The sequence below is a fragment of the Poromitra crassiceps genome (genome assembly GCF_964638095.1).
Source record: "Poromitra crassiceps genome assembly, chromosome: 3".
Lineage (NCBI taxonomy): Eukaryota > Metazoa > Chordata > Actinopteri > Beryciformes > Melamphaidae > Poromitra > Poromitra crassiceps.
The window spans coordinates 14,184,191-14,212,025 of record NC_139625.1 but is presented as its reverse complement, the minus strand read 5'-3'; the positions used below and the strand labels follow the sequence as shown (position 1 = coordinate 14,212,025).

General features: G+C 44.1%; 1 protein-coding gene across 1 annotated transcript; it reads right to left on the bottom strand.

The window, feature by feature from the left end:
• Nucleotides 1-1,339: 1,339 nt before the first annotated feature.
• dzip1 (DAZ interacting zinc finger protein 1) lies at nt 1,340-25,004 on the bottom strand. Its single transcript, XM_083634056.1, has 19 exons — nt 24,913-25,004; nt 23,989-24,133; nt 22,765-23,013; nt 22,069-22,401; nt 18,018-18,102; nt 15,890-16,005; nt 15,589-15,726; nt 14,823-14,999; nt 14,665-14,727; nt 12,948-13,055; nt 11,775-11,823; nt 11,648-11,692; nt 9,970-10,145; nt 8,985-9,183; nt 6,754-6,886; nt 4,848-5,212; nt 4,417-4,538; nt 2,900-3,050; nt 1,340-1,977 (listed from the first exon to the last, which is right to left on the bottom strand). The coding sequence occupies exons 2-19, from the start codon at nt 23,989-23,991 to the stop codon at nt 1,898-1,900; spliced, it is 2,592 nt and encodes an 863-aa protein (XP_083490182.1). The 5' UTR covers nt 23,992-24,133; nt 24,913-25,004; the 3' UTR covers nt 1,340-1,897.
• Between the last annotated feature and the right edge of the window lie 2,831 nt (nt 25,005-27,835).

Here is a 27,835-nt window from a genome sequence, read left to right as displayed (position 1 = left end):
GGCTTTATGTTGAGGGTTTTGGGGCTTTTATTTTGAAGGTCTGTGTTTGAAGGGCTGTATCTGTGTGTATAGTGTGTGTGTTGTGTTGTATTGTGTGTGTATACCAAGATTTAAGTGTCTATAGCGAGGTCAAACGGGGCGGTGGGGCTGTCCTTTTTTTCTCTGAATCGAGCGCGTGTAGCGCACAAGAACCCCAGTTACTAAATCTACAAATAGGTTCCATTCAAAAAGGGTTTTCCTAGACATGATTCCTCTCTCCCAATTTTACCATCGACAGTAAGTATTTTGTCTCCACGCATGAATATCGACCGTAGGCCTATCCCAGATGTGCTGGAATTCCCTCTTCTTGATCACTGGGATGAAATTTGGCAAAAAACAAACAAACAAAAAGTAGCTTTGATGTACAGTAGCAAGCTATTTTTATTTTGGCATGTAGCCTGGAGGTTAGCTTGCTACATTTAGCTGGGGATAGCATCAAATGAGTGAAGCTATATTTTAATGTAGAGTAGCTGGTAGCGTAGCTCACTACATTTTCCAAGTAGCTTGTCCAACACTGGTGTTGTTGTGTTGTGTGGTCTCGGTCGACACGGGCCGAACACCGCCCGTCCACCTAGCCAATTTTATTATAGATGCACAATCTCCGTTTCCTGCATAACATTTCAACTTAATAGAATGAACAACTAGTACTTATTCAACAAAAACATATTTTATTACTCGTATAAATATGTTCTGTACAAAATTACATCGCATTGCTCCTTTCAACACACGTACAAATGTCAAGTACAAAATTTGACACAAACTAAATACAGTACCTCAAAATGTTTGATTTCCGGAGTACTCCTCCCTTGGAGAGCCGTATTGTATTTCATTGATTTGAATGTAAGATAATTCTAACAGATTCTATATACAATGAACACTGAAAAGCTGCAAAAGGCCTAGGAGAAGGTGAGGATAGATGGTTGGCACAAGGCATAAGGTGAAAAAAAAAGCTATTTCAATCAACATGGCAATCTCAAGTTATATCCATAAACATATTCAACCAATGGCCATATTTTCTGTATACACAACAATCTCGAACAGAGAAAATCCCTTTTGATGAGCACCTCTTATCATCTATATTGAAATATTTGTCTCTGAAAGTGACTTGGCTATTTGACATGTTGATGTTAGAGCAATAGACCCTTCTCACGGGGGCCATTTTGTGTCGAAAAGGCAGGGTAAACACAGGTGCAAGCAAAACACTAATGAGGGTTTCAAATCAAACCTCTATGATTGGAATTTGGAAACCCTCATTAGTGTTTAGCTTGCACCTGTGTTTATTCTGCCTTTTCGACACAAAATGGCCCCTGTGAAGAGGGTCTATAGACTGAGGTCTTTGTCTACGTCTCTGCTGGGTGAAGTGCTACATCATTAGTAGGGACCTAAGAGTAAGGGGCGCCTGCAATCTAGCCAAAGTGTGAGACATTAATTGCTTACAAAACTGGTCCAATCATGCTTCTTCCATCTCTGGAATATTGCCAAGATCATTTCAAGATGCACAGAAAGTTATTCATGCATTTCTCAAATCAGATTACTGTAATGTTTTTTTTGTTTTTTTTTTACATTTAGTGGTTTAGCAGGTCAGCATATTTTGCCCTCTTCCTTTCAGACAAACAGTTGCAGCGTTGGCCCCCAAATTATGGAGCAGTTTACCATATAATGTCCGAAAACCTTTCATGTTTCATTCATCTTTTTAAACCTGTGTGTTATTGCATTGTTTGATTGCATTTCATTGTATTGTTTTGAATTGTTTTCTTTTATATTGTTTCTTTGTATTTATTGAAAAACTGTTTTTTGAAAACTTACTTTACAAATAAAGTCTATAATTATAGACTTTATATTATGATATGTAGAGTTGCTAGTCCTCAGAGTCACTGATGTCGCTGAGGGAGAACAGGCTGCTCTTCAGGGTGCTGCCTGTTCCAGCTTCAGTCAGACCTGGGAGGCACAACACAACACAACACAACAGTGTTTCCTTTACATGCATTTAACTGTGGTGGGCCACATAGCTAGCAAACTGCCCCCGCAGCTAGAAACATCTAAATACAATGAAGATTATCATCATTTGGCCACTTCTTCAAATGAAAATGTTCTGCTATTTAAATGTTCCTCTACAACTCTAGATTTAAAGTATGTTATTCCCAATTCTACTTCAACCTATCTAACAACAGTAAGTCTATTTCCCATATTTAGTATAGAACAGAGGTTTTGAAAGTCCGACACTGTGGGCCTCCCCTCAGACAAAGCTTAGTTTATAGCTTCGCTCAATTCCTGGATGCCTATGAGATTGACATCATGATTACACTCAATAACTGAGCCAATAATATAGCCTAATATTGCTGTTTGACATACTTCAGACTACACAAAATACATAAAAAGGTTTGTCTGAAGGCATTTATTTGTTTTCACCTCTGGGAAAGTGGGGGAAACAGTACAATTCCCCAAAACTATGGAATCTCTGAACTATTAGTATTCTGTTACATCACCACACGGCCATCTTGGTAGGAAAATAACAGGTGGTTGTAATCAATTAACAGGTGATTACAATCAAATGACACAAATAGCCAATGAGCTGTGTGTATTGTAGCGCCGTATTGGTAGGAAAATGCTTGTGACGTCATGGGAGTACTACGAGTACTGCGCCGCTGCCTTTGAAACAATAACAACAGCAGCGCTAGTCGCTACCTAGTTGCTAAACGCTGAAAACGATTGATGTGGATTATGCAATGAAGCCAGCCTGCATGGTACGTTTGATGGATGGCTGGATGGTGGCTAGTCCACAGTGAAAGCCTTCCCCAGCCAGACTCTCCCGGCCCCTTTGCTGGGAGAGTCTGGCAAGCGAGACTAAAGTGGCACTGACCTGATTTTTGTCCCTTGCCTGTGGAGGTACCCCACACGCTGGTGCTGGGCGAGTCCAGGCTCTTCCTCAGCGGTGCGGAGCCCTGGGCCGGGACAGCAGCGTCCTCCAGGGAAGAGACCACCCACTCACTGCTCTCCTCTAGGTCTGTGTACTGAGACCACATGCAGGGACAGTGCTTAGATTACATGGGCTAAGGAAGAGCATAGAGAGGCATTGAGATGTCCAAAGCACTGCACAGTTTAGAAAACATAGATTTCCGGTCCCCACTTCACCTCACTTTCCGGTTCTTCACCTTTACAGTTGATAATGAATAGTTGATAACTGCACACCTATGGCTGCGCAGCAGTTAACCTTAAGCACCATTTACGGGACTTACGCATCGCTTAGCAACCACTTTGTTGTGACGAAATCCTCCGTGTGGTCTAGGGGTGGCGCCCATCAGTACAGAGTTCAGGGGGGCAGGGCATGACGTAGTAGAAAGTGTGCTGCGGAAATCGCAGTGTTTATACGAGACAAATTTTTTAAATTACGTTTTTCAATGTAGACTAAGTCAGAGATATTTTTTTTCAGAAAGCGATTCTTCACTCCTTGCGGTGTTGTGCCAAAAAGTGAGCTGCCAAAAAGTGGCCGGGGTAACATTAAGTTAAACGCGAACAGCTGATTTGACGGGAAGGTTGCCGAGCGGCATTCAAGTCATATCTGACCCATTTTGAAATGATTGAACACTATCAGCTCCTTGTTGCATTTTCATGATTCAAGACAGGCAGACCTGTACGAAAAGAAAGTAAAACCAGTCAACTTTTACTTGTTCACTCACTAATTTGGCGTTTTCTCTTCCAAATAATCCAGCCAACAATAACTATCTACTAATGAAATGAAATCGCACGGGAATATGCACGAAAATGAATGGTTTATAAAAGTGCCATTTAAGAACATAACGGTACATACAACAGAAGTAATCCCTGCGTCATCAACACGCCCACTCACTCGCTCCAGACAATATACTCTAGTATTCTAATATGGGCTGCTCTGCGCGCGACACAGACATTGCACTAGGGGTGGTTAAAATCCGTTTACATGGCCGCGTGCTCACAACGGACAATTGTGTTCACACATAAACCCCATCCGGATGTCCGGATCTGAAAAGGGCTTAACAGTGACTCTCTCATGGCTTATTCATTCATTTTATCCTGCTTTTCCGTTTTTATTTATTTTTTCAGTTTTTTATTATGGCTTTATTTTTCAGATCAGGAAGGAACTACCCTAAACCAAATAACTAGAGATGTAGCGTTAACAGAACTAGATAGTGGGATGATAGGTAAACTAAAGGTTTCCGTCTGTATTCAGGTAGAAACAAGAACAACAAATATTTGATCTGACATACTTTTTCAAAAACACTAACATGGTTCTAACACTAGGCTTCTTATTTTACTGTATACTATGAATTCATAAGATGAATGAATTAGCTTGAAAAGGTGTGTGATGTATACCAAAGGCAGGTCATGTGAAACTCTCACCGTGAGGTCCTGAACCTCGTCCTTCCTCTCTGGTAAGATGCTCACGCCCCCTGCTGGTTTCTTTGCCACTCTCTCCACAAACTGCTTCTCCACCCTCCTGGCCATGTTGCTTATTTTGTTCTCTAAAGGGAAAAGATAACAAATCAAATACATAAATGTGGCTTAAATGAATACTGTTTCCATGGTAGGTCTCAAATTGGTCTATGGTCAGTGATACAAGGGCTAAAATGAATGACATTTCCAAGCCTGAAATAAGTGTAACTAATCTGTTTACTTTGTTATAATGATAATTACTACTTATTATTATGATCAACCTTTCTTATTTTAATTTGTACTTTTATTTACTTTGATGCATGCTATTCGTTTCAAAGAGGGACAACTAAATTAATTTGTGAGATTATTGCGCCTAAGCTAAAGGCGATTAAACCCACCTTTACCATAGTTTCTCTTGTCCACGTTGCCGTTCTGGTCTCTGTAGCTCGGGAGCTGCCTGGGGTCGATCTCCTCCATCTCACTGACATCTGACCAGTCCTCATTGCTCTCCAGCGTAGTGACTGCTGTCTTGGCCACAGCGCCTCCTGGTGGCCTGGACAGCTGGTGCTTGGGGGGCGTTGAGTGCTTGGCTGCAGTCTTCCTCGCCTGGCCCGGACTGGCCCGGCTCTGGACCAGAGTGGCCTGGTGCGGTTTGGGCTGGGACGATTTGCCCCACTGCTCCGGGCGATGTTTTGGAGGTGGTTCCTCCTCCATGTCCGTGTCCTCCTCTTCAGACTCTTCATCTGAACTGAATGGAGGCGTCCTGAAGAAACACAGGACACACAGGATTATTTTGTCATGCAACACACCAAACCTTCTTGTTTGTTAAGACTGACATTTTACATTTACTATATATATATTAATACATTTCATCACCTGTTATTGCCCATTGTTATGCCTTTCCCCTTATTGGTGCTGGTGCCTGTGTTACTGTACTAACCTTTTTTTCTCTACTTTGACTTTGGAAGGTCTGGTAGTTTAGTTTTTGCTGCGTTATTTCAGTATTTTATTTCCCCCTTGTTTTTGTAGTTTATGGTGGTACCGGCGGCCCATTGTGTGTATGGTTGGCCAGAGTGTGCCCATTCCTCTTGTTGAGTTTGGCCAGGCCATCTCAAATTTGTTTGCTTCTTCTTGGACTGATTGATTTTCTAGTAAACAAATACTTTTTTGACTTTTCACCTTGAGCCTGACTCCGTCTTATGTTATTGGCCTCCTCTGAACGAGCCTTGAAATGGTGGCTGTAACACCCACATTGAAATCTGTTCTTTCACTCAAAATACACTTTGTTCTTTCAAAATGCACTTCACTTCCCCTTGTAAAATTGTAATCCTTTAAACATATAATGAACACTGTTACCATCATGTTGTTAGAAGCAGAAAACATAGGAAAAGTCCTCTTAGACCAGGGGTTCCTAACCTTTTTTGTGCCAAGGACCGGTAGATAGATCGAAAAAAAAGTTGTGGACCGGTTGTCAATTTTAATGGTTTTAGTTACATATATATTTACTCACCAGGTGGCGACAAAGGGTAAATAACAGCCTTTTGTGTTGTACTGTATGTAGCCTACAGTATTTGTGTTTTTGTTTCAACTACAAACATAAATAAATGTCAACTTGAAACTATGTTTCAACTACCACACACAGCCTATAATGTTATAGTCTATGTTTATAAAAAAACAAACAAAAAAAAACAACACCACACAATTGACTGGGCCGACCGGTACCGGTCCGCGGCCCGGTGGTTGGGGACCGCTGTCTTAGACAACCCAGGTATACAAAGTCTGACTGAAGAGAAGGTAGGTTTATGCAGCTACGGACATACAATTAAATGATTTGTAAGGCCAAATTCACAGCAGGAACCTGGTCACACTTGTTCTCTATCTGCTACTGCTACTATCGCTATCCATTTTAATTGGCTAGTATCTTCTATCCACCTGGCTAGTAAATCTGTCTTGCCTCTGTCTGTTTGCATTGCCTGCCCTTCCTCATTGGATCGTCTAGAATTATTTCTATTAACACAGTTGAATGTGGACAGGTGACGCGACGCCATTTACAATTTGTTGTTACTGTGGCCAAATTAATCTCTGACCACCTTTGGAAGGGGTCTGGGTGATCAGCTCTTCAATGCGTCCTGGATTCATTTACACTTGGATTATATGTAGATCTACATGTATAAAGAATAACAAGAAATACCAACCAAAGGTATGGAGAGGTTTAACCCTGCTCCAATCGAATGTATTCATATTTAACGTTGAGCATAACTGAGCTTTTACTCATATGAGATTAGACCCTTGGGTTTTCCATACTTGGGTGTGGAGGTGAGGACGGGCTTGGTCCTTGGTGCTGGCTGGGGGGTCTTGGGCCGTTTGCCTGGAGGTCCAGACGTCACCTGGGTCACTCTAGAGGGCAGGCTGCTGGACCGGGGTCTGTTCTGAGTCACTACACACAAACAGAACAACACAATTAGTGGATCAGCCACTGAGCGTGTGCCAATAGAGACCTGAAACCCTAAGTTTGCTTATGTGGCGGTGAGCCAGGCTCGTGTAGAAGCAGATTAGGGTTTACAGTTAAAGGTTTACATTAGATTAGCCTGCCATGTTTGATGTAGCCAGTCACAAACACTTAATACAATTACACTGCTGAAACATAGACTGTCAATGCGTAACAACAAAATGTTTAAAGCCCCAATCAGTCACTTTTTCACCTTAATATGACAGCTTTTTAGTCAATGAGGATGGTAGAGTGACTTGTAACAGGGAGCATGTCACCTCTATTGGTCACACAGCGCCCTCCAAAGGCCTCTCCTGGGACTAAGCAGTTTGGTACCTGCGTCCCGGAGGTACAGCGGAAGCGCTGTCTTCAGGACAATAAGGGAGTAACTCGGTGCGGATTTGCTACCAAAATGACGTTTCACGTAACTATGGATTATTATTTCATCACGTGGCGAGTACCCGATGTCACAACATGTACATAGAGCTTTCTGGTGCTGTGTTTTGTTGACTTTGCAATGTGGTAACTAGTGGTCTGAGGGCAGAGTAAGGGTTTTGCAATGTGGTAACTAGTGGTCTGAGGGCAGAGTAAGGGGTTTTGCAGTGTGGTAACTAGTGGTCTGAGGGCAGAGTAAGGGGTTTTGCAGTGTGGTAACTAGTGGTCTGAGGGCAGAGTAAGGGGTTTTGCAGTGTGGTAACTAGTGGTCTGAGGGCAGAGTAAGGGTTTTGCAATGTGGTAACTAGTGGTCTGAGGGCAGAGTAAAGGGTTTGCAGTGTAGTAACTAGTGGTCTGAGGGCAGAGTAAGGGTTTTGCAATGTGGTAACTAGTGGTCTGAGGGCAGAGTAAGGGGTTTTGCAGTGTGGTAACTAGTGGTCTGAGGGCAGAGTAAGGGGTTTGCAGTGTAGTAACTAGTGGTCTGAGGGCAGAGTAAGGGGTTTGCAGTGTGGTAACTAGTGGTCTGAGGGCAGAGTAAGGGTTTTGCAGTGTGGTAACTAGTGGTCTGAGGGCAGAGTAAGGGTTTTGCAGTGTGGTAACTAGTGGTCTGAGGGCAGAGTAAGGGGTTTGCAGTGTAGTAACTAGTGGTCTGAGGGCAGAGTAAGGGGTTTTGCAGTGTGGTAACTAGTGGTCTGAGGGCAGAGTAAGGGGTTTGCAGTGTAGTAACTAGTGGTCTGAGGGCAGAGTAAGGGGTTTTGCAGTGTGGTAACTAGTGGTCTGAGGGCAGAGTAAGGGGTTTGCAGTGTAGTAACTAGTGGTCTGAGGGCAGAGTAAGGGGTTTGCAGTGTAGTAACTAGTGGTCTGAGGGCAGAGTAAGGGGTTTTGCAGTGTGGTAATTAATGGTCTGAGGGCAGAGTAAGGGTTTTGCAGTGTGGTAACTAGTGGTCTGAGGGCAGAGTAAGGGGTTTTGCAGTGTGGTAATTAGTGGTCTGAGGGCAGAGTAAGGGGTTTTGCAGTGTGGTAACTAGTGGTCTGAGGGCAGGGTAAGGGGTTTTGCAGTGTGGTAACTAGTGGTCTGAGGGCAGAGTAAGGGGTTTTGCAGTGTGGTAACTAGTGGTCTGAGGGCAGAGTAAGGGGTTTTGCAGTGTGGTAACTAGTGGTCTGAGGGCAGAGTAAGGGGTTTTGCAGTGTGGTAACTAGTGGTCTGAGGGCAGAGTAAGGGGTTTTGCAGTGTGGTAACTAGTGCTCTGAGGGCAGAGTAAGGGTTTTGCAGTGTGGTAACTAGTGGTCTGAGGGCAGAGTAAGGGTTTTGCAGTGTGGTAACTAGTGGTCTGAGGGCAGAGTAAGGGGTTTTGCAGTGTGGTAACTAGTGGTCTGAGGGCAGAGTAAGGGGTTTTGCACTAGTGTGGTAACTAGTGGTCTGAGGGCAGAGTAAGGGGTTTTGCAGTGTGGTAACTAGTGGTCTGAGGGCAGAGTAAGGGGTTTTGCACTAGTGTGGTAACTAGTGGTCTGAGGGCAGAGTAAGGGGTTTTGCACTAGTGTGGTAACTAGTGGTCTGAGGGCAGAGTAAAAGGGTTCTTTGCCAAAAGGCTTTTCCAGCGCTGAAAAGTACCCTGAACTAAGTGCTTGGCTTTGGCCTGTAGCTCCGGGTCGCTGCCTCTCCTCTGACTCCTGAGCTTCCGCTCCACCATGCTGGACAGCTCCTTCCGGTGGCGCCAGTAGTCTGGCGTCTCCCTCGCAATTCTCTCCCGCTCGGAACACACCGTCGCCATGGTGGAACTGTACTCCCTGTTCTTCAGACCACGCTGATCCTGAGGAGACGGAGGGAGATTGGAAAGAATTGAAAGCATTTGTCTTTGAATTCTTTTGAGTGCCACATGGATGGGGTCAAGACATTAAGATCATAGAGATTCAACTGTATCTGTTGAAGTTTGCCACGATATAGAAAAGATGTAGAATCTCACTAGACTCGGCTCTCAGAAAATTGGAGAGCTCAGACCCCCTTCTCACCAAACGCGATCAACTCGCATGTACTCGTACTCGCCCTTGTCAAGCCCTGCTGCAGCTTGGTTGGCTGCCTTGCTGTATTTCCATCTTCAATTGGTCTATTTCGATTTTGGCCCCTCCTCTCGTCTTGTCGTTTGCGATGTCCTGACGCCAGGTGCACCAGCATGCTTTGCAAGGTGGTGAGCGACAGACGGCAGCGGGGGAAGGAGGGGCCATTTAGAAATAGACCAATTGAAGACGTAAATACAGCAAGGCAGCCAACCATGCTGTAGCAGCGGGGCAGGGCTGACTGGGCGATAGCGAGTACATCGCTCACCGCCCATGTTGGTGTGCAGGGGCCGTCAGCCTACAGTTTGTCTAGGAACTACTTGTCAAAAATGGTTGTTTGAACGGCCGTTTATAAACCTACGCCCCTTTGTCACGTTACCGGAAATTATGCCTCCCCCCCCCCGGCGGATTAACTGGGGGGGGGGGCAGGACCACACAACATCAGTATTGACCTCTCTTCATTGGCTTCCTGTTGTATAAATGCGCTACATAAATAAACATTGACTTGACCTGTCATTGAGAGAGAAGTTTATGGCGCTTACAGCCTTGACTCCCAGGTCCTCCAGCTTCTCAGTAAGTGTCTGCTCCAGCGCTGGGCGCAGCTCTTTCTTGATGTTGGGGTTCCTCCTCAGAGCGCTGGTGGCCACCCTCCGTTTCCTCTCCGGCGGGGGCTCCGGCTTCTTCTCCACTGGCCTCCTCTCAGAGATGCTGCTCGAGTCTGTCAAAGAAGACGTGTCACTTAAATCAGCCACTGGTGGTGAATCGGCGTCCAGTCAAAGGTGGAGAGATCAAATATGAGGAAAGATCAAAACGAGAAGGAGGACATCAACATGCATAGTTGCCACTTTCTTAGCAAGCATGCTGCAGGCGTCGTCAATAGAGAGCCCCAGGGATGACGTATTTTTGTAGTCGGAACGCGGAAGTCCCGGACTTCCTGGTTCTTCACTGTTTCGGTCTATGGGATTTTTGAATGGGTTTTTGCCGCGATGCTTCAAATAAGGTCTCTGGGCAACGCCAGCTTAATCAAGCGCGAACCAGTGTTCAGTGGGATCATCTTCACACATGAGCACCACTTTCATGAGTTTTGAAGCGTAAATGCGAGCCCTAGAAGTAAAAAGCTCGTGCTAAGCTAATCCAGAACTACACAGTGTCGCATAGGCTTCTACGTCACGTCAGCACTCAACCTGGACTGTTGTTGATGTGTGCACTGATTACCCCGGGCTGAACCAGGTGAGGGAAGAGAATTTCCGTGTTCATCCTTTGAAGTGATGACGTTATTGACATATACAGTATATCCCCGTCGACTCAACAGCGTAGTCTCATTTAGCCGTTTGCTAGCTAGCCGCCCTTTTAACGGCATGTAAAAGCTTCAAAACTCATAAAAGTGGTCCTCATGTGTTAAGATATTACTAAACACTGGTTCGCGTTTGATTAATCTTGCGTTGCCCAGAGACCTTATTAGAAGCATCGCGCCAAAACCCATTCAAAAGTCTCATAGGCAAAAACCGTGAAGAACCAGGAGTGTTAGCAATCGATGATTTCCGGACTCGTTCCTGGGGCTCTCTATAGCTCGGTGCAAGCCAGAAGGGGGTGATTTGACTGCGGTGGGGCAGGCAGAAGAGGAGAATGTCTGTGTTTATTTGCCACAGGGATGGCAACAAGATGGCGGATGGAGTCCACGTAATGATTATTTGGACGCGGACATGGCAGGCATCACAGACGGTCACAGACCAGGGCCCGGTTTCCCAGCAAAGCCTCCTCGTCACTAAAGTCATCTTAACTCCTTTCCGGGTCAGTGGTGACTAAAGATGATCTTAGTGCCGAGGTGCTTGAGGAAAAACCCGACCAGAACAGACTGATGAATCCATGCAGAAAGCATACAGTCAACAGGCTCTGCTGGTTCCCTTTTACCTTTCTCCTCTTCTGACAGCTCCTGGATAGGATCCAGCTTAGGAGGAGCAGAGGGGGGCTCCTCTACTCGAACAGCACAGGGGGTCAAAGGTTAAAGGTGAAGGGGTCAGATGGAATAGGAGGTCAGAGATGGGTGGACCGCGGTGCTGGTTTACATTTCTTATGAATGTGTTGCTTGAGAACAGCATTGATGAGTGGGTGTGGAAAATCCACCATGCAAGTAAACGCATGCTCAACCTATCTGGGGGCAGGACGATTTTGTTTTCTTATTATTACTCTTATCTATACCGATTACATCTGGTAACTTACCAAGTACAACTCTCTTTGCTTTAGGCGGTGGTGCAGTGAACATCGCTGAAAAACAGAGAATAAATTAAGATCAGAGAGTGAAAATGTGACGCAATCTGATCAAAAGTAATTGATGATGAATACATACCTGGTACCTCAACTATTTTGGTGGGTGGATTTGAGTGAATGGTTTTTATCTGCAAAATGAAAGAAAAATCATCACACTGTACACAGCATTATCTTCTCTTTAGTTCAAGTTGGCAAAGGGCCTGTGTCCACCTAGCGTCTTTTCATCAGCTCCGGCGTCTATTTTCAGTTGTTTCCAATGGGGGGAGAGCGTATGCGGGTGGACACAGACGTCTAGAGAAAGTGCGCTGCGTCCAGCGTCTATTTTCACAGCGCTCTGGCGTTTTTGTGCGCCCGACTCCTAGCACTTCCAGCTGAAAATATTTTAACTTTTCAGAAAGACGCTGGTGTTGGGTGCTCCTTTTCTGGCAACTAATCATTATGGAAAAACTATCTCAACAGAGACAGAAAGGCTCAATTGTGCGAGCAGATTGGCTAGACACTTCATATTTCTGGTGAGTGTTGAGCTAAATCACTGTATGTGTGTTGTTTGCTATTGTTAGCTGTCAGCTATCAAGCTACTACCGCACTGAACTAACGTTAGTTTCAGACTGCTTCCTTGTATATTGTGCGCCGAAATCAGCGCTCCCCAGCGTACTTCCAGCGTTTAACATCGAAAAAAGACGCTAGATGGACACACGGCCTAAGTGGTGTCTGTGGGGTGTGGGTGTCATGATTGTGATGTCATCAGTGATGTCACTTGAGCAATTGCGATGTCGTCAGTGGTGTCACTCGAGCAACTGTGATGTATGGTGTCTGTGCGTCTGTGCGTCACGATTTGGGGAGCCCACGGAGCGGGTGATCATAACTGCAGCTATGCTAGCGAGATTCCTAGTTTCACAAAATTAAGTGACATGTAATAAATACATGACAACCAATTTCAGTTTTCAATCACTGAAATGTACGGTTATATAAATGTTCAGAGAAAAACGGGGCTCTTTCAGAGAAATGCAATCTTGGCTTCCTAGTATGCAGTATGTCCATCATAATTGTACAGTATCACCATGTCCGTATAAACATAATCTCCGCCCGCAGCGCAAATACAGGATATCCTGAACAAGGCTGACCATCCGCCCTACTTCCTTTCCACAAAACTGCACTGGGCGGTGATGAGTGATTAAGTGTGTGTGTGTGTGTGTGTGTGTGTGTGTGTGTGTGTGTGTGTGTTTATGTGTGTGTGTGAATCTGTGCTAACCTGCTCCCTCAGAGTCACGATGGTGTGCTCCTTTTCCTGCAGCCTCCGTCCCAACTCCTCCCTCACCTCAGACACAGAGGACTGCATTTGGCTCAGCTCATTCAACATCTGGAAGACAATGGGAGGAGGATTCATTGTCCAGGCGGCCTCAATTGCAAGTTAAAGGAGAACTTCAATGAAAAACAATGAACAAAACTGCACAACCGCAAAACTGCAAACTGTTTTGCAGTCATTTATTTAGTTTGACAGTTATTTTTGAGAGTTGATTTGAGTTCAGTTGTGGACCAGAGATGTCATTTGTGCATGAGTGAACTGTAATCAACTCTCAATAACTGTCAAACTAAACGAATGTCTGCAAAACTGTTTACAGTTTTCGGATACATGTGAGATCATGTGCAAAATGAATCTGCATTTTCTTTCAGTGACGTTCTTCTTTAACTAACACGGCAGTGGGGGAACACGTGTTGGGGCAGTGGGGGAACACGTGTTGGGGCAGTGGGGGAACACGTGTTGGGGCAGTGGGGGAACACGTGTTGGGTGTTGGGGCAGTGGGGGAACACGTGTTGGGGCAGTGGGGGAACACATGTTGGGGCAGTGGGGGAACACATGTTGGGGCAGTGGGGGAACACGTGTTGGGGCAGTGGGGGAACACACGTTGGGTGTTGGGGCAGTGGGGGAGCACATGTTGGGGCAGTGGGGGAATGGATGTTCTTTAACTAACACATGTTGGGGCAGTGGGGGAACACATGTTGGGGCAGTGGGGGAACACGTGTTGGGGCAGTGGGGGAACACGTGTTGGGGCAGTGGGGGAACACGTGTTGGGTGTTGAGGCAGTGGGGGAACATGTGTTGGGGCAGTGGAAGAACACATGTTGGGGCAGTGGGGGAACACATGTTGGGGCAGTGGGGGAATGGATGTTCTTCTTTAACACATGTTGGGGCAGTGGGGGAACACATGTTGGAGCAGTGGGGGAATGGATGTTCTTCTTTAACTAACATGTGTTGGGGCAGTGGGGGAACACATGTTGGGGCAGTGGGGGAACACATGTTGGGGCAGTGGGGGAACACGTGTTGGGGGAGTGGGGGAACACATGTTGGGGCAGTAGGGGAACACATGTTGGGGGGGCAGTGGGGGAACACATGTTGGGGCAGTGGGGGAACACGTGTTGGGGCAGTGGGGGAACACATGTTGGGGCAGTGGGGGAACACGTGTTGGAGCAGTGGGGGAATGAATGTTCTTTAACTAACATGTGTTGGGGCAGTGGGGGAACACGTTGGGGCAGTGGGGGAACATGTGTTGGGGCAGTGGGGGAACACATGTTGGGGCAGTGGGGGAACACATGTTGGGGCAGTGGGGGAACACATGTTGGGGCAGTGGGGGAACATGTTGGGGCAGTGGGGGAACACATGTTGGGGCAGTGGGGGAACACATGTTGGGGCAGTGGGGGAACACATGTTGGGGCAGTGGGGGAACACATGTTGGAGCAGTGGGGGAACACATGTTGGGGCAGTGGGGGAACACATGTTGGGGCAGAGGGGGAACACATGTTGGAGCAGTGGGGGAACACATGTTGGGGCAGTGGGGGAACACATGTTGGGGCAGTGGGGGAACACGTGTTGGGGCAGTGGGGGAACACGTGTTGGGGCAGTGGGGGAATGGATACATGTTTGACTTCTAGACGCTTTATGAAATGATAACGACAAATATCCATAGATACCTGGTTCTTTTCAGAGTCGTGCTGAGTCTTGATTTTCTGCACTTTGGATTCCCATTTTCTATCCTAGAAGAGAACATTGTAATCATGGTTAGGCTGCAGTTACAATCTCTTGACATTCAGTTCTAACTATTCAAATGTTGCTTCCCTACGGAACTGACCTGTTTGTTCAGTTTGTTGACTTGTTGTTCAAGCTTTTGGATGTTGTTGACTTGTTGTTCCAGCCTTTGGATGGCTTGCGTGTGCATCTCTTTCAAGTTGTCCATGTCTCTCTCTGCCTGCCGGTGTTCAGGGCTGGCTGCTCTATCGCTCTTGGTCGTCTGACACTGATTCGCTTCCTGTGAATTGTTTATTGGTTATATTAGGATCGCCATCAGCTGTGCACATAAAACATAACATATAGCTTTCATTGCACTTCACTATTTCAGTACAGTACATTTCATTACATTGCTTAGACTTTGTGCTTTCCTAGAACAGTCTGTTGAGTCCACAGAGAAAGGAGAGAGGGGACAAAATAAAAATGAAAATATCACAAATCAACAAAAAGATTCAATCAAAAAGCAGAAGAAAAAAGACAGAAAATGGAGAAAAATACTTCTGATATGATTCACCATCACTGAGACTGTTCGCTGTAAGATAATGATATGATATAATTTTTTTAGTTCGTTAATTTGCCTGAATAATATGCAAGTTCCATGCAGCCATGGCTCTGAATTCTACTGTTGGTTTCAGGGGGTTGGTTGTAGCTTTTGGAATGAATGAAAATAGATACATGAAATATGAAAAAAAAAAGTGTGAATAAAGCACACTAAGCCCTGAAGGATCCAAATAAAATGCACGTCAGTAAACGTTAAGGTCACTAAGAAGTGCTCCAGCAGCATCCACTAAGAAGTTACTAGACGTGTTATCCAAGAATCCATTTCATACATTATGAGTCTGGAGATTTCGGTTGTAGAGGAACTCCATCTCCCTGCGGATGCCGTCTTCGATCTTTCTGTCCATGCGTGCCAACTCCTCTGCCTTAAAACGCTCCAGCTCCCTCTGAAGGTCCTGCTGCTCTTTTTCCTACAATCAGAAGAAAAACACGGTGAAATCCTTGTTGTTTTGTTAGGATGACTCTTGAGCATGTTGGCATAGTGGTTACTAGTATTGTTGGGTTCATGATAACAGCTCAAAGCCAGCAAATGTAACAATGTAGCAGGTGTGTCTCTGGTCTTTGTTTTCTTACCTGAACCGTTTTGGCTTGCAGGGCCTGTTCCTGCTGAACAAGCCGCTCCTTCAGAATATGGACCTCCAACTTGAAGCTGTCGATCTGAGATTTATTCTCACTGTCTGACAGCAACTCTGGAACGCAGGATGATCAGTGATGGAAAAAGAGGAAGAAAAGAAAAAAAAAAAAAAAGGTAAATGGACTGCATTTATATAGCGCTTTTATCCAAAGCGCTTTACAATGTTCTACGGTTGGGAGGAAATGTAGTGCCGAATGAGAGGGCTGTTTGACGGTAAAGTAAAGCGCTGAAAATTGTCAAAGTAGAGCGTGCACGTACACCGATATTGATTTATTTAGGTGGGCGTTGTTTTAGGTGGCTAAATTACGTTTTAGTTCTTGGCCCCCTGTACTAGAGAGACAGAGCTGTGGAGGCTGTTGCTTCAGAGTGGTGGGTCTCGATAGACGGTGCGCTCAGCGTCCAGAACACTGTACCTATTTCAGTTAGTGCAGTGATCCTCACTATTTTCTCCATGAGAGCCACACTAGACGGTCAAAGTCAAGAGGAGAGCCACTTTTACCGCAAAACCACACAGTAAGCGTTTGATTTAGTTTTTAGTTTATTCAATCATAAAACCAATGATAATTTTTTTTGAACCAATGATAAAAATGTTAGAAACAATGATAAAAATCATAAAAACATTCAGACCGACTTTATAAAAAAGATTAATATATATATATATATATATATATATATATATATATATATATATATATATATATATATATATATATATATATATAAACGATATAAAAAACATTCTGGCCGACTTGATAAAAAATGATAAAAGTGATGAAAACATTCACACCGACTTGATTAAAAAGATATATATATGAAAACATTCTGATGTCCAGTCTGTCTCTCTCTGGGATGGGACATTGCACTGTGGCACAATTATCCACATGAGAGCATGAGAAAAGTAAGTGATACAGTGCTGGTTGAAGGTCTAACCTTCTGTTTCTTAGCAAGAAGAAGAAGAAGTCTTCATAGATCTCCAGTCTGGCTCTCTCTGTCATGCAGCTCCACACCCTCCAGCTCAGTAAACAGCTGCTTTGCTTATCGTTACCGACGCTGGGAGGGGGGGTTAACATGACTTGATTGTTGCAGCTTGCCCTCCTTTACGAGGAAATGCCAGCTGCAACAATACGCCCTGTCATTAGGCTTGTTTGAGATGAGCAAATTCTGCGCAGATTCGACCAGCGCCTTGCTTGCCCCATTGCATGATGGTTAGAAAGTTGTCCGACTTGCTCCGTCCTGCCCGACTGCGTGAGTCACGTGACTCTCGCGAGAGCGAGGCGGGCACAGATTTGGAGCGAGGCGCCGCAGTTGCTCCCCACCAACTGCGCCCGACTGCGGATGACAGAGGATGACGAGAAACGCATCAAGCTGAGCGCCCATTGGTTCAACACAGGTGCATCACAAACCCACAGTGAAGTGTAGAAACTTCAATTTTATATCTATTCCAAGCTGTCACTCCATATTTTACATAAATACCACCTGGAATGCCTACATTAAAATAAAAATAAGGAATCTGAAGGGCTGTGTTATTTGAGCACGCTAATGCATGTTTTAATTTGTTTACAAACCGCTGTTAAACCAAACTGTAGAAGAAGAAAAGCAGCAGGAAGTGTGCCGTCGGGGGTGTTCGACTTGTTGACGCCTCGCCTGACTGTGCTCGCCTGCTCTCGTCTGCTTTCCAGGCGAGGCGGCAGTCATCTCAAACGAGCCTATTCACACCTGAAGCACTCTCTGTTTCTGCGTCCCTGCCACTGACCCAATCCCTCCATGCGGCATTGGCTTGTTTGCAGTGTTGCCAGATACCGGTATATGGTGAGTTTCAACCCCCATTTGGTGCTCCAAAGGGCCACAAACCTGGCAACCACGCAGTTTGTTTGACACCGCAGTGAAGGAATGGTTTTGACAGTGATTGTATTATTTATATCAGCCGCGAGCCGCCAAGTAAAGCGTCTAGAGCCGCCATCGTCTCGCGAGCCGCGTATAGAGGATCTAGGAGTTAGTGTATGGAACTAGATGATAGGGCCCCACTTCAAACAAACCCAACTATCCCTTTAAGACTGGCTGACTTACGGATCTCATATTCATCAGGGTGGCGGCGCTGCATGTGACTCTGGAGAAAGGAGGGATTGAGGAAGGTTTTGTCACAATGTGGGCACTAAAGGAGAAAAAAGAGAAAAAAGAGAAAAATAAAAAAATAAAATAAAGGATTAATCACAGTGTAATTTTTCCACAAAGAAAGCAATCCCAGCAATCACAATTCACTATATCAGTACTAATATACTCTTCAATATTTCATACATACTAAATACTCTATTTACATTGCAATCCTAATAATGGCAAAAACTGGCCGCAAATCTTTGAGCAGGCATTCAAATCAGGTCGACAACAGAGAGGCTGATGATACTTCACACTGAGTTCAGGCTAGTGCTGCAGTGCACAATTAATTAAAAATATTATTGAAATGGCAATATGGCCAAGTAAAGTGCAATATATCCAAATCGCATGTATATATATAATATATTATGTATATATGTATATAATGCAAAAATTACCATTTTCAGATTTTTTTTTAAATTAACATCGCAATCACAATATCTGTCAAAAATAATTGCATCATATATTTTTTTTTGCAGCTGGTTCAGCCCATGTTCAGGCCTTGTGTTTCCAAACCGACAGATAGCGTGGGTCATATTGATTTGCTCCCTACACACACACACACACACACACACACACACACACACACACACACACACTCGCATCACACGCTACATTTAACACTCTATCAGACACGGACGGCTGCGCCTGGGACTTCATTCAATGTTAAACGGGTTGCTACTGATATCATGTGGCAACATATGGGAGCAAAGACTGGAAAGTCAACTACGCCGCACGGAGAGGTGTGTCGCTACAATGTGAAGGTCTTTGAGTGTGATACAATCACATTACTGCTTTGGAATAACTTTGAAAATTGGGAGTGAAATTAAATTAGCGCGGCCCTAGTGAGTCACTCAAGAAAGGGAGGGATTGTGTGTCAGTGTATATTACACTCTAAAAAGACATTTTCTAGAAGCAAATTGGGTCATTTTGCTTAAGATATGGAAATGTTAACATAGCCTCCAACAAACAACAAATACCATAGATCATAGGACACGCATGGCTTCTCTATCAATTATTGAGCTGCTGAGAGCTCGGTTATCAACGCGTCTGTTAGCTGAGCTGCTAGTGCACACCTGGCAACCGCCCTCTGTCGTGATGACACACTACAGCTGTTGCCGTGGCAACCACACGGCCAGGCCAGCAGCAGCCGCACGCTTCAGGAGCACGGGGCACATCTCCGTCTTGAATTTGTGCTATAAATAGCCTATTGGCTGGTGAGCTATTCGAACTTAACATAAGACTATATTGAATGAATGAATGAATGAGATTTTTATTTTTGAACATGAGATCAAACAATCAAACATTTTCCACATGGTTTCACATGTTATACCAAGAAAATAAATGACATGTATGTTCAAAAAAGGAGAAGGAATATGCAAATGCTTGTAGTTTCCTACCCCTTTTATACATCTTAATTTTTTTGACACGGTTACTGTTTGTTTATCAAAAGTACAGTCATTTCTCCAAATAATAAACTTAGTTTATCGGAAGAAGTAATTCTGAAAAATAAAAAACAAAATATTCTAGAAATAAGTACAAGAAAATACTGGAAAAAAAAGAAGCAAAATATATGTCTGGATATACAGTATGAGACAGACAAGAAAAAACGATTCAGTACGACCTCTTATATTTTATAGTTCTCTAGGGTAAACATTTTAAACTGCTTTTTGAATTGAGCGATGTGTAAACTTTCTTTGATCACTTCAGGTAAGTTGTTCCACAGCACACACATATTAACGGGCAGAGGGCCACCAAATGATAAAACCCACGAGTATTATTCCCACATGTAATTATTTAATATTTCCCCCCCAAAATGTCTTCAACAATGCTGACTACTAAATGCAGTGAGAGGACTTGCATACATTACACATTGGGGTGGGGGAGGTGTGAGTCAGTCAGTCAGTCATCTTGATGACTGCTCTTGTCACCCTTTTGTAAGTGGATTAAAAAAACACTAATTGCCACTGCATGACACCATCTGCTCTCCAGCTCTAGATCCTATTCTTCAAGTGTGAAAACAAAGCTTATAAATAACCAATTATATGTTTTACAAAACAAACATTTCCATGTTGGTTGGTGGATGGTTGTGATTAAGGCTTTTTAGACCTTCAGTTACCCCCTTCCCCCTCACCTCCAAATCCTGATGACAAACGCACAAAGCCAGTGCTGTGAATAACGCTTGGGAACAATGACAGAGAGGGGGGCCCGGAGGAGGAGGAGGGGGTGCCGACTGTCTGCTTGCCATACGCGCAATGCAAATGGTAACCGATACCTCCCCCCCCCCACAGGGGTCCTTGAGGGGGTTCCAGGGGGTCCCCAGCAAAAAGGAGAATCATTCATGTTCACTATAGGCTCTTTCACACACAGATCACGCAAAATTGCAGTTTAGGAGTCCCGCAAAGCCTGCAGCCTCGCCACAGAAATTGCTTTCACACAGAGCCAAGCAGCACGGCCACATCCCCGTGCTGCGGTGTACTTTCAGGTGAAATCCCCTGCTCCCGGATTGAAAGGCGAGCGGAGGGATTTCCAGCTTCTCCTAGCCCAAATGAATATTTTCATAGGTTAGTGTAGCCTAGGCTACTGTATCATGAACGAATTCATTCAACAACAAGACTTCCCCCCTTCTCCTAGTCCGCTGAGCAGGGAGGATAGGTGCACTCGCATGGTGGGCGGGCTCGCCTTAATATCAAAACGGGCTCCGCCGCGGAGTGCATCTGCCGACTTTCTGGCAGCGAAGTGTTGCATTAATTGCATTCAAGGAAAGCCAACTTTATTTAGGCTATACAACACATTTCATAGAAGTAAATTCACTGACTAAGCAGATCGATATGGTGCTATACTAAAATTGGAACGATACACGACCGCACGCCAGTCTGTTCCGCCTTGCTGCGCCGACGCTTTCAAGTGAGGCGGGTTGCCCGCTAAACCGGCACTGTGACAAGCTTTGCTCCCGGGACAAAAGGCGTATAACAATTTACCACCAACGCGCGTTCATGACTTTCACATCGGAGGAGCGGATCCTATTTTCCGTGCATTTTTCGGCTTTCAAGGCCGGTGTGAAAGGGCCTCATAATTCCATCCAAAAGTAACACAATGACAGAAAGTATGACTATATTAGTGGTCGACCGATTAATCGGCCGGCTATTGACATTTTGCAGCCATTTTGAGAGATCTGCATCGGCCGATGCCAGGCCGATTAAACAATATTTGCATGTCTGCTTTTAGCTGGCACTGGGAGGAAAAACAAATAGATGCTACTGTGTGCACGATATTAACATTATTTATTTACTTTTGCAAGTATTTACAAAGAGATGCTGTTATCTGCTGATAGATGTGGAGTCCACTAAAACAATGTATTTTTCATTAACAAGTTTATCGGCCGCCCTGCGCTCTAACTATCGACATCGGCCATTGAAAAACCCATATTGGTCGACCCCTAGACTATATTATTGGTCATGGGTTTCATACACTTTCTGTAATAAAACATCTAAAAGCCAAAATCCTATATGATGGGGGACCCTGGGGGAAAAAAAATCTAATGGGGGTCCATGGTCTAATACAGTGGTTCTCAAACGGGGGTCCGGGGACCCCCAGGGGTCCGTGGCACTTTGCCAAGGGGTCCGCGAAAAGTTTTCAGGAAGAAAAAAAAATCTAAACTTTTTTTTTCTGAAAAAGTTTCGTAGTTCAACGGAAATATTGTATGCTTTAAATCTAAAATGGTTCATGGATTACATTCTAATCTAACAAACCTATAAATTTAAAAGTCAAGCACGTTACCGTGGAAACAATTAAGCTTAGCCCAAAATCACAAATCAGAATGACGGGATCCCCGGTATATTTTCTATCTTGTAAGGGGTCCTTGGCTGAAAAACATTTAAGAACCTCTGGTCTAATATGTGTCAGTTTAAGGGGTCCTTCATGTGAGAAAGTTTGAGAACCACTGGCCTCGAGAGTGAGCGCTTACCTTCTTATGGCTTTTCAGGATCTGCGGAGCGAGCATGGACTGCTGGGTACGGATGAACTTCTTCCTCTGCTTGAGCTCGGCGCTCATGGCCTTCTCCCTCTCCTCCTGCTGCTTCAGCCTGGCCAGCAGCTCCTGGCGCTCCCTGCCCGCGGCCGCCAGCCCCTCCTCGGCCACGCGCAGGTTGAGCGACAGGAACTCCTGGCAGTAGAGGAGCCACTCCACGCTCAGCTGGGCCAGCCGGAACAGTTTCACCACCACCGGCTCCACTGGGCTCTGACAGCGCTGGCACTGCTCGCCCTCCAGGCTGCAGAAGGTCACCGTGTTGATGTACTCCTGGAGGTACGTAGTAGGGATGGAACCATACACTCAACTCACGGATTCCATATGATTCACGATACCGAGTTCACCATGCGATTTTCTCATGTTGTTGTTGTTGTTGTTGTTTTTTAACAAAATGAGATTGTGGACAAGTTATGACTGAAAAAGATTCCTTCATTTCGTTAAAACATTTTTTTTATCAAATTAATCTATTCTTATTTCTGAGTAGGGTATAAATTCAAAACACAAACTTTGCAATGAATGCATATTTCCATTTCTTTATCAAATAAAAACTGGGGGGAAAAAAGAAAAGCGCATTGAGATTACACCTTTGTATGGATTTCTAACTGTCTCGCAAATGTATTGTGACATCACTACCTGGAGGGCGTTCACATCCAGCTGGCTGACCACCAGGTCCACGTCCACCGCGCTGATGCGCCGCCAGTCCACGCTCTCCTTCCGCGGGCGGAACTTGAACGGCGCCATGGCGGAGGAGCTGCTGGGCGGGGTCATGCCATTGGAGGAGGGATGGCTGAGCGGGGAGTTCAGCAGGGACGGGATCCCTGTTGACGAGTGGGTGCCCTGGCTCTCGCTGGGATAGGGGTAGTATACTCCGTGGTGAAATGGCTGCAACACAGGAGAGATATTTGAACTCTTTAAACTAGAAAGCCACATTTCCTGGAGAGAATGCGTGGGCTAGCTGTACATAGTCGTAGTGGGTAGTAGTACTCTCTCTGTGTCAATTTAGAGGTTGCGACGGGAGCGGCTGTAGCTCAGGAGGTAGAGCGGGTCGTCCACTAATCGCTTTGGATAAAAGAGGTCGGTGGTTCGATTCCCGGCTCCTCCAGTCTGCATGTCGAAGTGTCCTTGGGCAAGACACTGAACTCCAAATTGTTCCCGTTGGGGGGTGCCAGCACCCTGCGTGGTAACCTGCCGCCATCGGTGTGTGAATGGGTGAATGTATGTACCTACTGATTGTAAAGCGATTTGGATAAAAGCGCTATATAAACGCAGGCCATGCAGGTGACGGAATGCAACGTTCAAACAAACCGGACCTGGGGTCAGTTTGGGGACACGTGTGCTCGGTTCCGCTCCCGGGTCCCCAGCGTGAAACCACTATAAGTGCTTCTTCCCTTAGTGCTGTAGTGTATGTTTGGGCCAGTTGGTGATATTCCATCATTAGTGTGTGTGTGTGTGTGTGTGTGTGTTGGGTTTATTGTTGAAATACAAGTAAACAGAATTCCAAACACTACATAGTGAAACTTGAACTAGTTGCTAGCATAAAAGTATGAAGGAGGCAACAGAAGTTTTTGGCACAAAATGAAAAAGAAGCTGAATAGCAAACATCACAAGTGAAGAAATAAGAAGCTATAATAAGAAGGCATAATGACAATGCTCATGGCTAGCCTACAGCTAGCCCACTAAGTAGGACACAGATGCTGCAAGCCTGCATGCTTCACACACTACTAGCACCATGCAGACACCTCGCACACCACCACACGATCACACTAGCACAGATCCCAGCGCTCTCATTCAGCCAAAGCACACAGGCTCCTCCATCTTCTACCTGTCCTGTGCTGAAGCCGCGCTCTCCTTGCTTACCATCTTCTTCGCTTGCTTTCGCCTCTATCTGGGAGCAAAGCGCAGCACCAGTCGTTTCTCAGCGGTTCCGCCTCTTTCAGCTTCAACGTGACAACACTGTTACCATGGAGACAGCACGGGCGTCCCAGTGCAGGGAAGGGGCTCCCTGGGGAGAGAACTGTTATCAAAACACTGCAGGCAATCAGCAAATGTTTCCATACACAAGTGAGGCAGAACTGCATCCTGATAGATAGATAGATAGATAGATAGATAGATAGATAGATAGATAGATAGATAGATAGATAGATAGATAGATAGATAGATAGATAGATCGATCGATCGATCGATCGATAGACAGATAGACAGACAGACAGACAGGCAGACAGACAATGCATTTCACAGCTTTTACAGATTTAAAAAAACGTCTGGACGGTAAAAACTGAATGAAAGGCATTGAGGCAACCAGCCTAACTTGCTGCAAGTTATCCCTGTTGGTATGGCTATAGTTGCCTTGCTAACCGTAATACACATAGTTAATCCACACACGGCACCACGTTACCTAAACAATCGTTTCGAGTTGGGACATGCTTCTGCTTGACCTCAACCCAACAACAATATTAAGAGCATGCTTGAACTTGTTTTGGGAAGACGGAATCTTGATGGACCAAGGTTAAGTTTGCATCAGAAAACGTGTGAGTAGTCACAATAATGCATTTGTTCTGAACTCTAAAGTTACGTGTGAAGAGCTAGCTAGCTTGCAGTGCCATCATGCCATGGCTTTACAAAATCCCTCTTGCCTGGGTAACTTTAGCTAACGGACATTTTTTGTCAACGTGTTGACTGCGAGTTAAAACAGCATCCACATCATCATCACCAACATGTGGAGTAACGTTATTGCTGCCTTGGTTTAGTTGTACGTCCCCCGGCAATGTTATAACAACTTACCGCAGTGTTGCAGTTAGAAACTCATAGCTTTAGGTACTTTTCCGACGACGGGACCCCAAGCATGATTGAGGGTGACGTAGCTGCTGGTTTCCACATTCCTAAATCCGTGCTGCTCGGGAACAGACCAGTGTCAAGATAGCTAGAATAAAGAAATAACTTCCGGTAGTAACGTTCACAGTAAAACACTAATTGGCAAACGTACAAATATTTAAGAAGGGATTTTATTGTTTTGCAAAATGTCCTTTCCAAATATAGCCTATACTCATTATGTAAATCTGTTTGAGCACATGGCAGGCACAAAAACATTGTTTTATTTATTTATTCCTATTCTCATATTCTTATCATTTGTAATATAAAGAATATGATCAGTACAGTTTCATCTTATCCTATGCACCTAGCTGCTAAAAGGACTCAAGCACAAAATGTACAACACAACTTTTATTATCAAGGCAAAATTAGAGTAAATTGAAAACGTGGATTTGAACCATAAGCATCAAGCCGACCTTTTACTTTGAAGGCAGAAAACGCCTAATTTCCGGTCTTATTCTGGCTATCTCTAGCGAGTTTGACGCGGCAGCGGCTCGGGAAGAGAAGGGGGAAGGGAGAAGACGACCGCAGGGCTTTGAAATAGGGTGCTTGAAAACAGGGATGATGGTTGAGGGGGAGAGGATGATGGCGGCGGCGGCCCCTGCTTGAATGAAACAGAATAAAACACGAATAAAACACCCAAAGCACAGAACTAATTGCTGCCTATAGCGAAATAACGGTCTCTGAAATGAACGACGCAAACGAAGATTTCGAAAAGTTTGCGGCAAAATTACAGGGCTTGCTCAGTGGTGTGTGCTGTGTGGCCTTGTGAAGTTCCCCCTTGTGGCTGAATTTGTTAAGGCCTTCAGCCCATCGCTTCTGCAGGTAGGTACGGAAAAACTACTTATTCTAAACTCAAGGAGGTCTGAAGGTCATAAAGGATCTTGAAGTAAAGTTCAGCCTTCTCACCTCCATGCCAGTCAGGTGAAGTTTTTTTTTGTCCACAAGACATTTGGGGAGTTTCCCAGGGAAACAGAGTTACAGCCAGTGGTTGTCAAACGTTTTCACATGAAGGACCCCTAAACTGTCACTAATTATACCACGGACCCCCAGCCATATGATAAGATTTTGTCCCATGCACCCAGGGTCCCCCATCTGATAATTTTTGCATTTAGATGTTTTATTGGTAACACTTTACAATAACGTACACAAATACTATAGTAGTTACTAGTAAACTAACCATTAACTAATTGCCAGTTAATGAGTAGCTAATGAAAAATTTGGCATTAGTCAATCACTAGTTAATCATAGTTAATGAGTAGGTAGTCATTAGTTAATGATTAGTATCTAATTTCCTGAGTAGAGTAGTTAATCATTACCTAATGATTACTAAATGTCAGCTCGTGAATAGAGTAGTTAATCATTACTTAATGATTCCAAAATGTCAGTGCGTGAATGTATTAGTTAATCATTAGTTAATCATTAGTTAAGGTCACATTGTGAGTATAGTAGTTAATCATTAGTTCATGATTAGTTGTTAGTTCCTTAGTAGAGTAATTACTCATTAGTTAATGGTTAGTCAATGGTCAGTTTGGGAGTATATAGTTAATTGTTAGTTATTCATTACTTAATTACTACCTGTCCATTAGTTACTCTTTTTGTGTACCCTATTGTAAAGTGGTGCAGCATACTCAGTAGTTTATGAATACTGAATCATTACTTAATTATTATCTGTCTATTAGTTAGTCTTTTTGTGTACCCTATTGTAAAGTGGTGCATCATACTCAGTAGTTTATGAATACTGAATCATTACTTAATTATTACCTGTCCATTAGTTACTCTTTTCGTGTACCCTATTGTACAGTGGTGCATCATACTCTGTAGTTTATGAGTACTGAATCATTACCTGTCCATTTGTTACTCTTTTTGCACCCTAATATAAAGTGAAAGATATCCTTATCAAATAAATAAATAATTGTTAAATTGTAAGTCTGGTTCTCTATCATCTGAGCTAACCAGCCTGTTATTTGGTAGAGCCATACTATAGGTCTGTAGAGTCAGAGACTAAGTATTATGTCCTATCCACATACTACTTTCTGTTCAAGTACTTATAGTTTTAAAGGTATATTCCATCCAAATACTACTTCATGTCCAAGTACTTAGGTATGTTTCAGCCAAATACTACTTATGTCTAAGTACTTGTAAGTACTTGGACAGAAAGTAGTATTTGGGTGGAATATACCTTTAAACTATAATACTTGGTCTCCGGCTCTACATTCGATAGTATGGCTCTAACAAGCAACAGGCTGGTTAGCTCAGATGGTAGAGAACCAGACTTACAATTTAACAATCTTGGGGTTCAGGGTTCGAATCTCACCTGGAGGGAGTGTTTATTTGATAAGGATATCTTTCACTTTATATTAGGGTGCAAAAAGAGTAACAAATAGACAGGTAACGATTCAGTACTCATAAACTACAGAGTATGATGCATCACTTTACAATAGGGTACACAAAAAGAGTAACTAATGGACAGGTAATAATTAAGTAATGATTCAGTATTCATAAACTACTGAGTATGATGCACCACTTTACAATAGGGTACACAAAAAGACTAACTATTAGACAGATAATAATTAAGTAATGATTCAGTATTCATAAACTACTGAGTATGATGCACCACTTTACAATAGGGTACACAAAAAGAGTAACTAATGGACAGGTAATAATTAAGTAATTAAGTAATGAATAACTAACAATTAACTATATACTCCCAAACTGACCATTGACTAACCATTAACTAATGAGTAATTACTCTACTAAGGAACTAACAACTAATCATGAACTAATGATTAACTACTATACTCACAATGTGACCTTAACTAATGATTAACTAATG

What these genes read in the sequence shown, in the direction of transcription:
- dzip1 (XM_083634056.1), bottom strand. An exon ending in TGGATGTGAACGCCCTCCAG is followed by an intron (nt 22,402 to 22,764) that starts GTAGTGATGTCA and finishes ACGTACCTCCAG; the next exon opens with GAGTACATCAACACGGTGAC. An exon ending in AGCCAAGCACTTAGTTCAGG is followed by an intron (nt 6,887 to 8,984) that starts GTACTTTTCAGC and finishes GTTTGTGTGTAG; the next exon opens with TGACTCAGAACAGACCCCGG.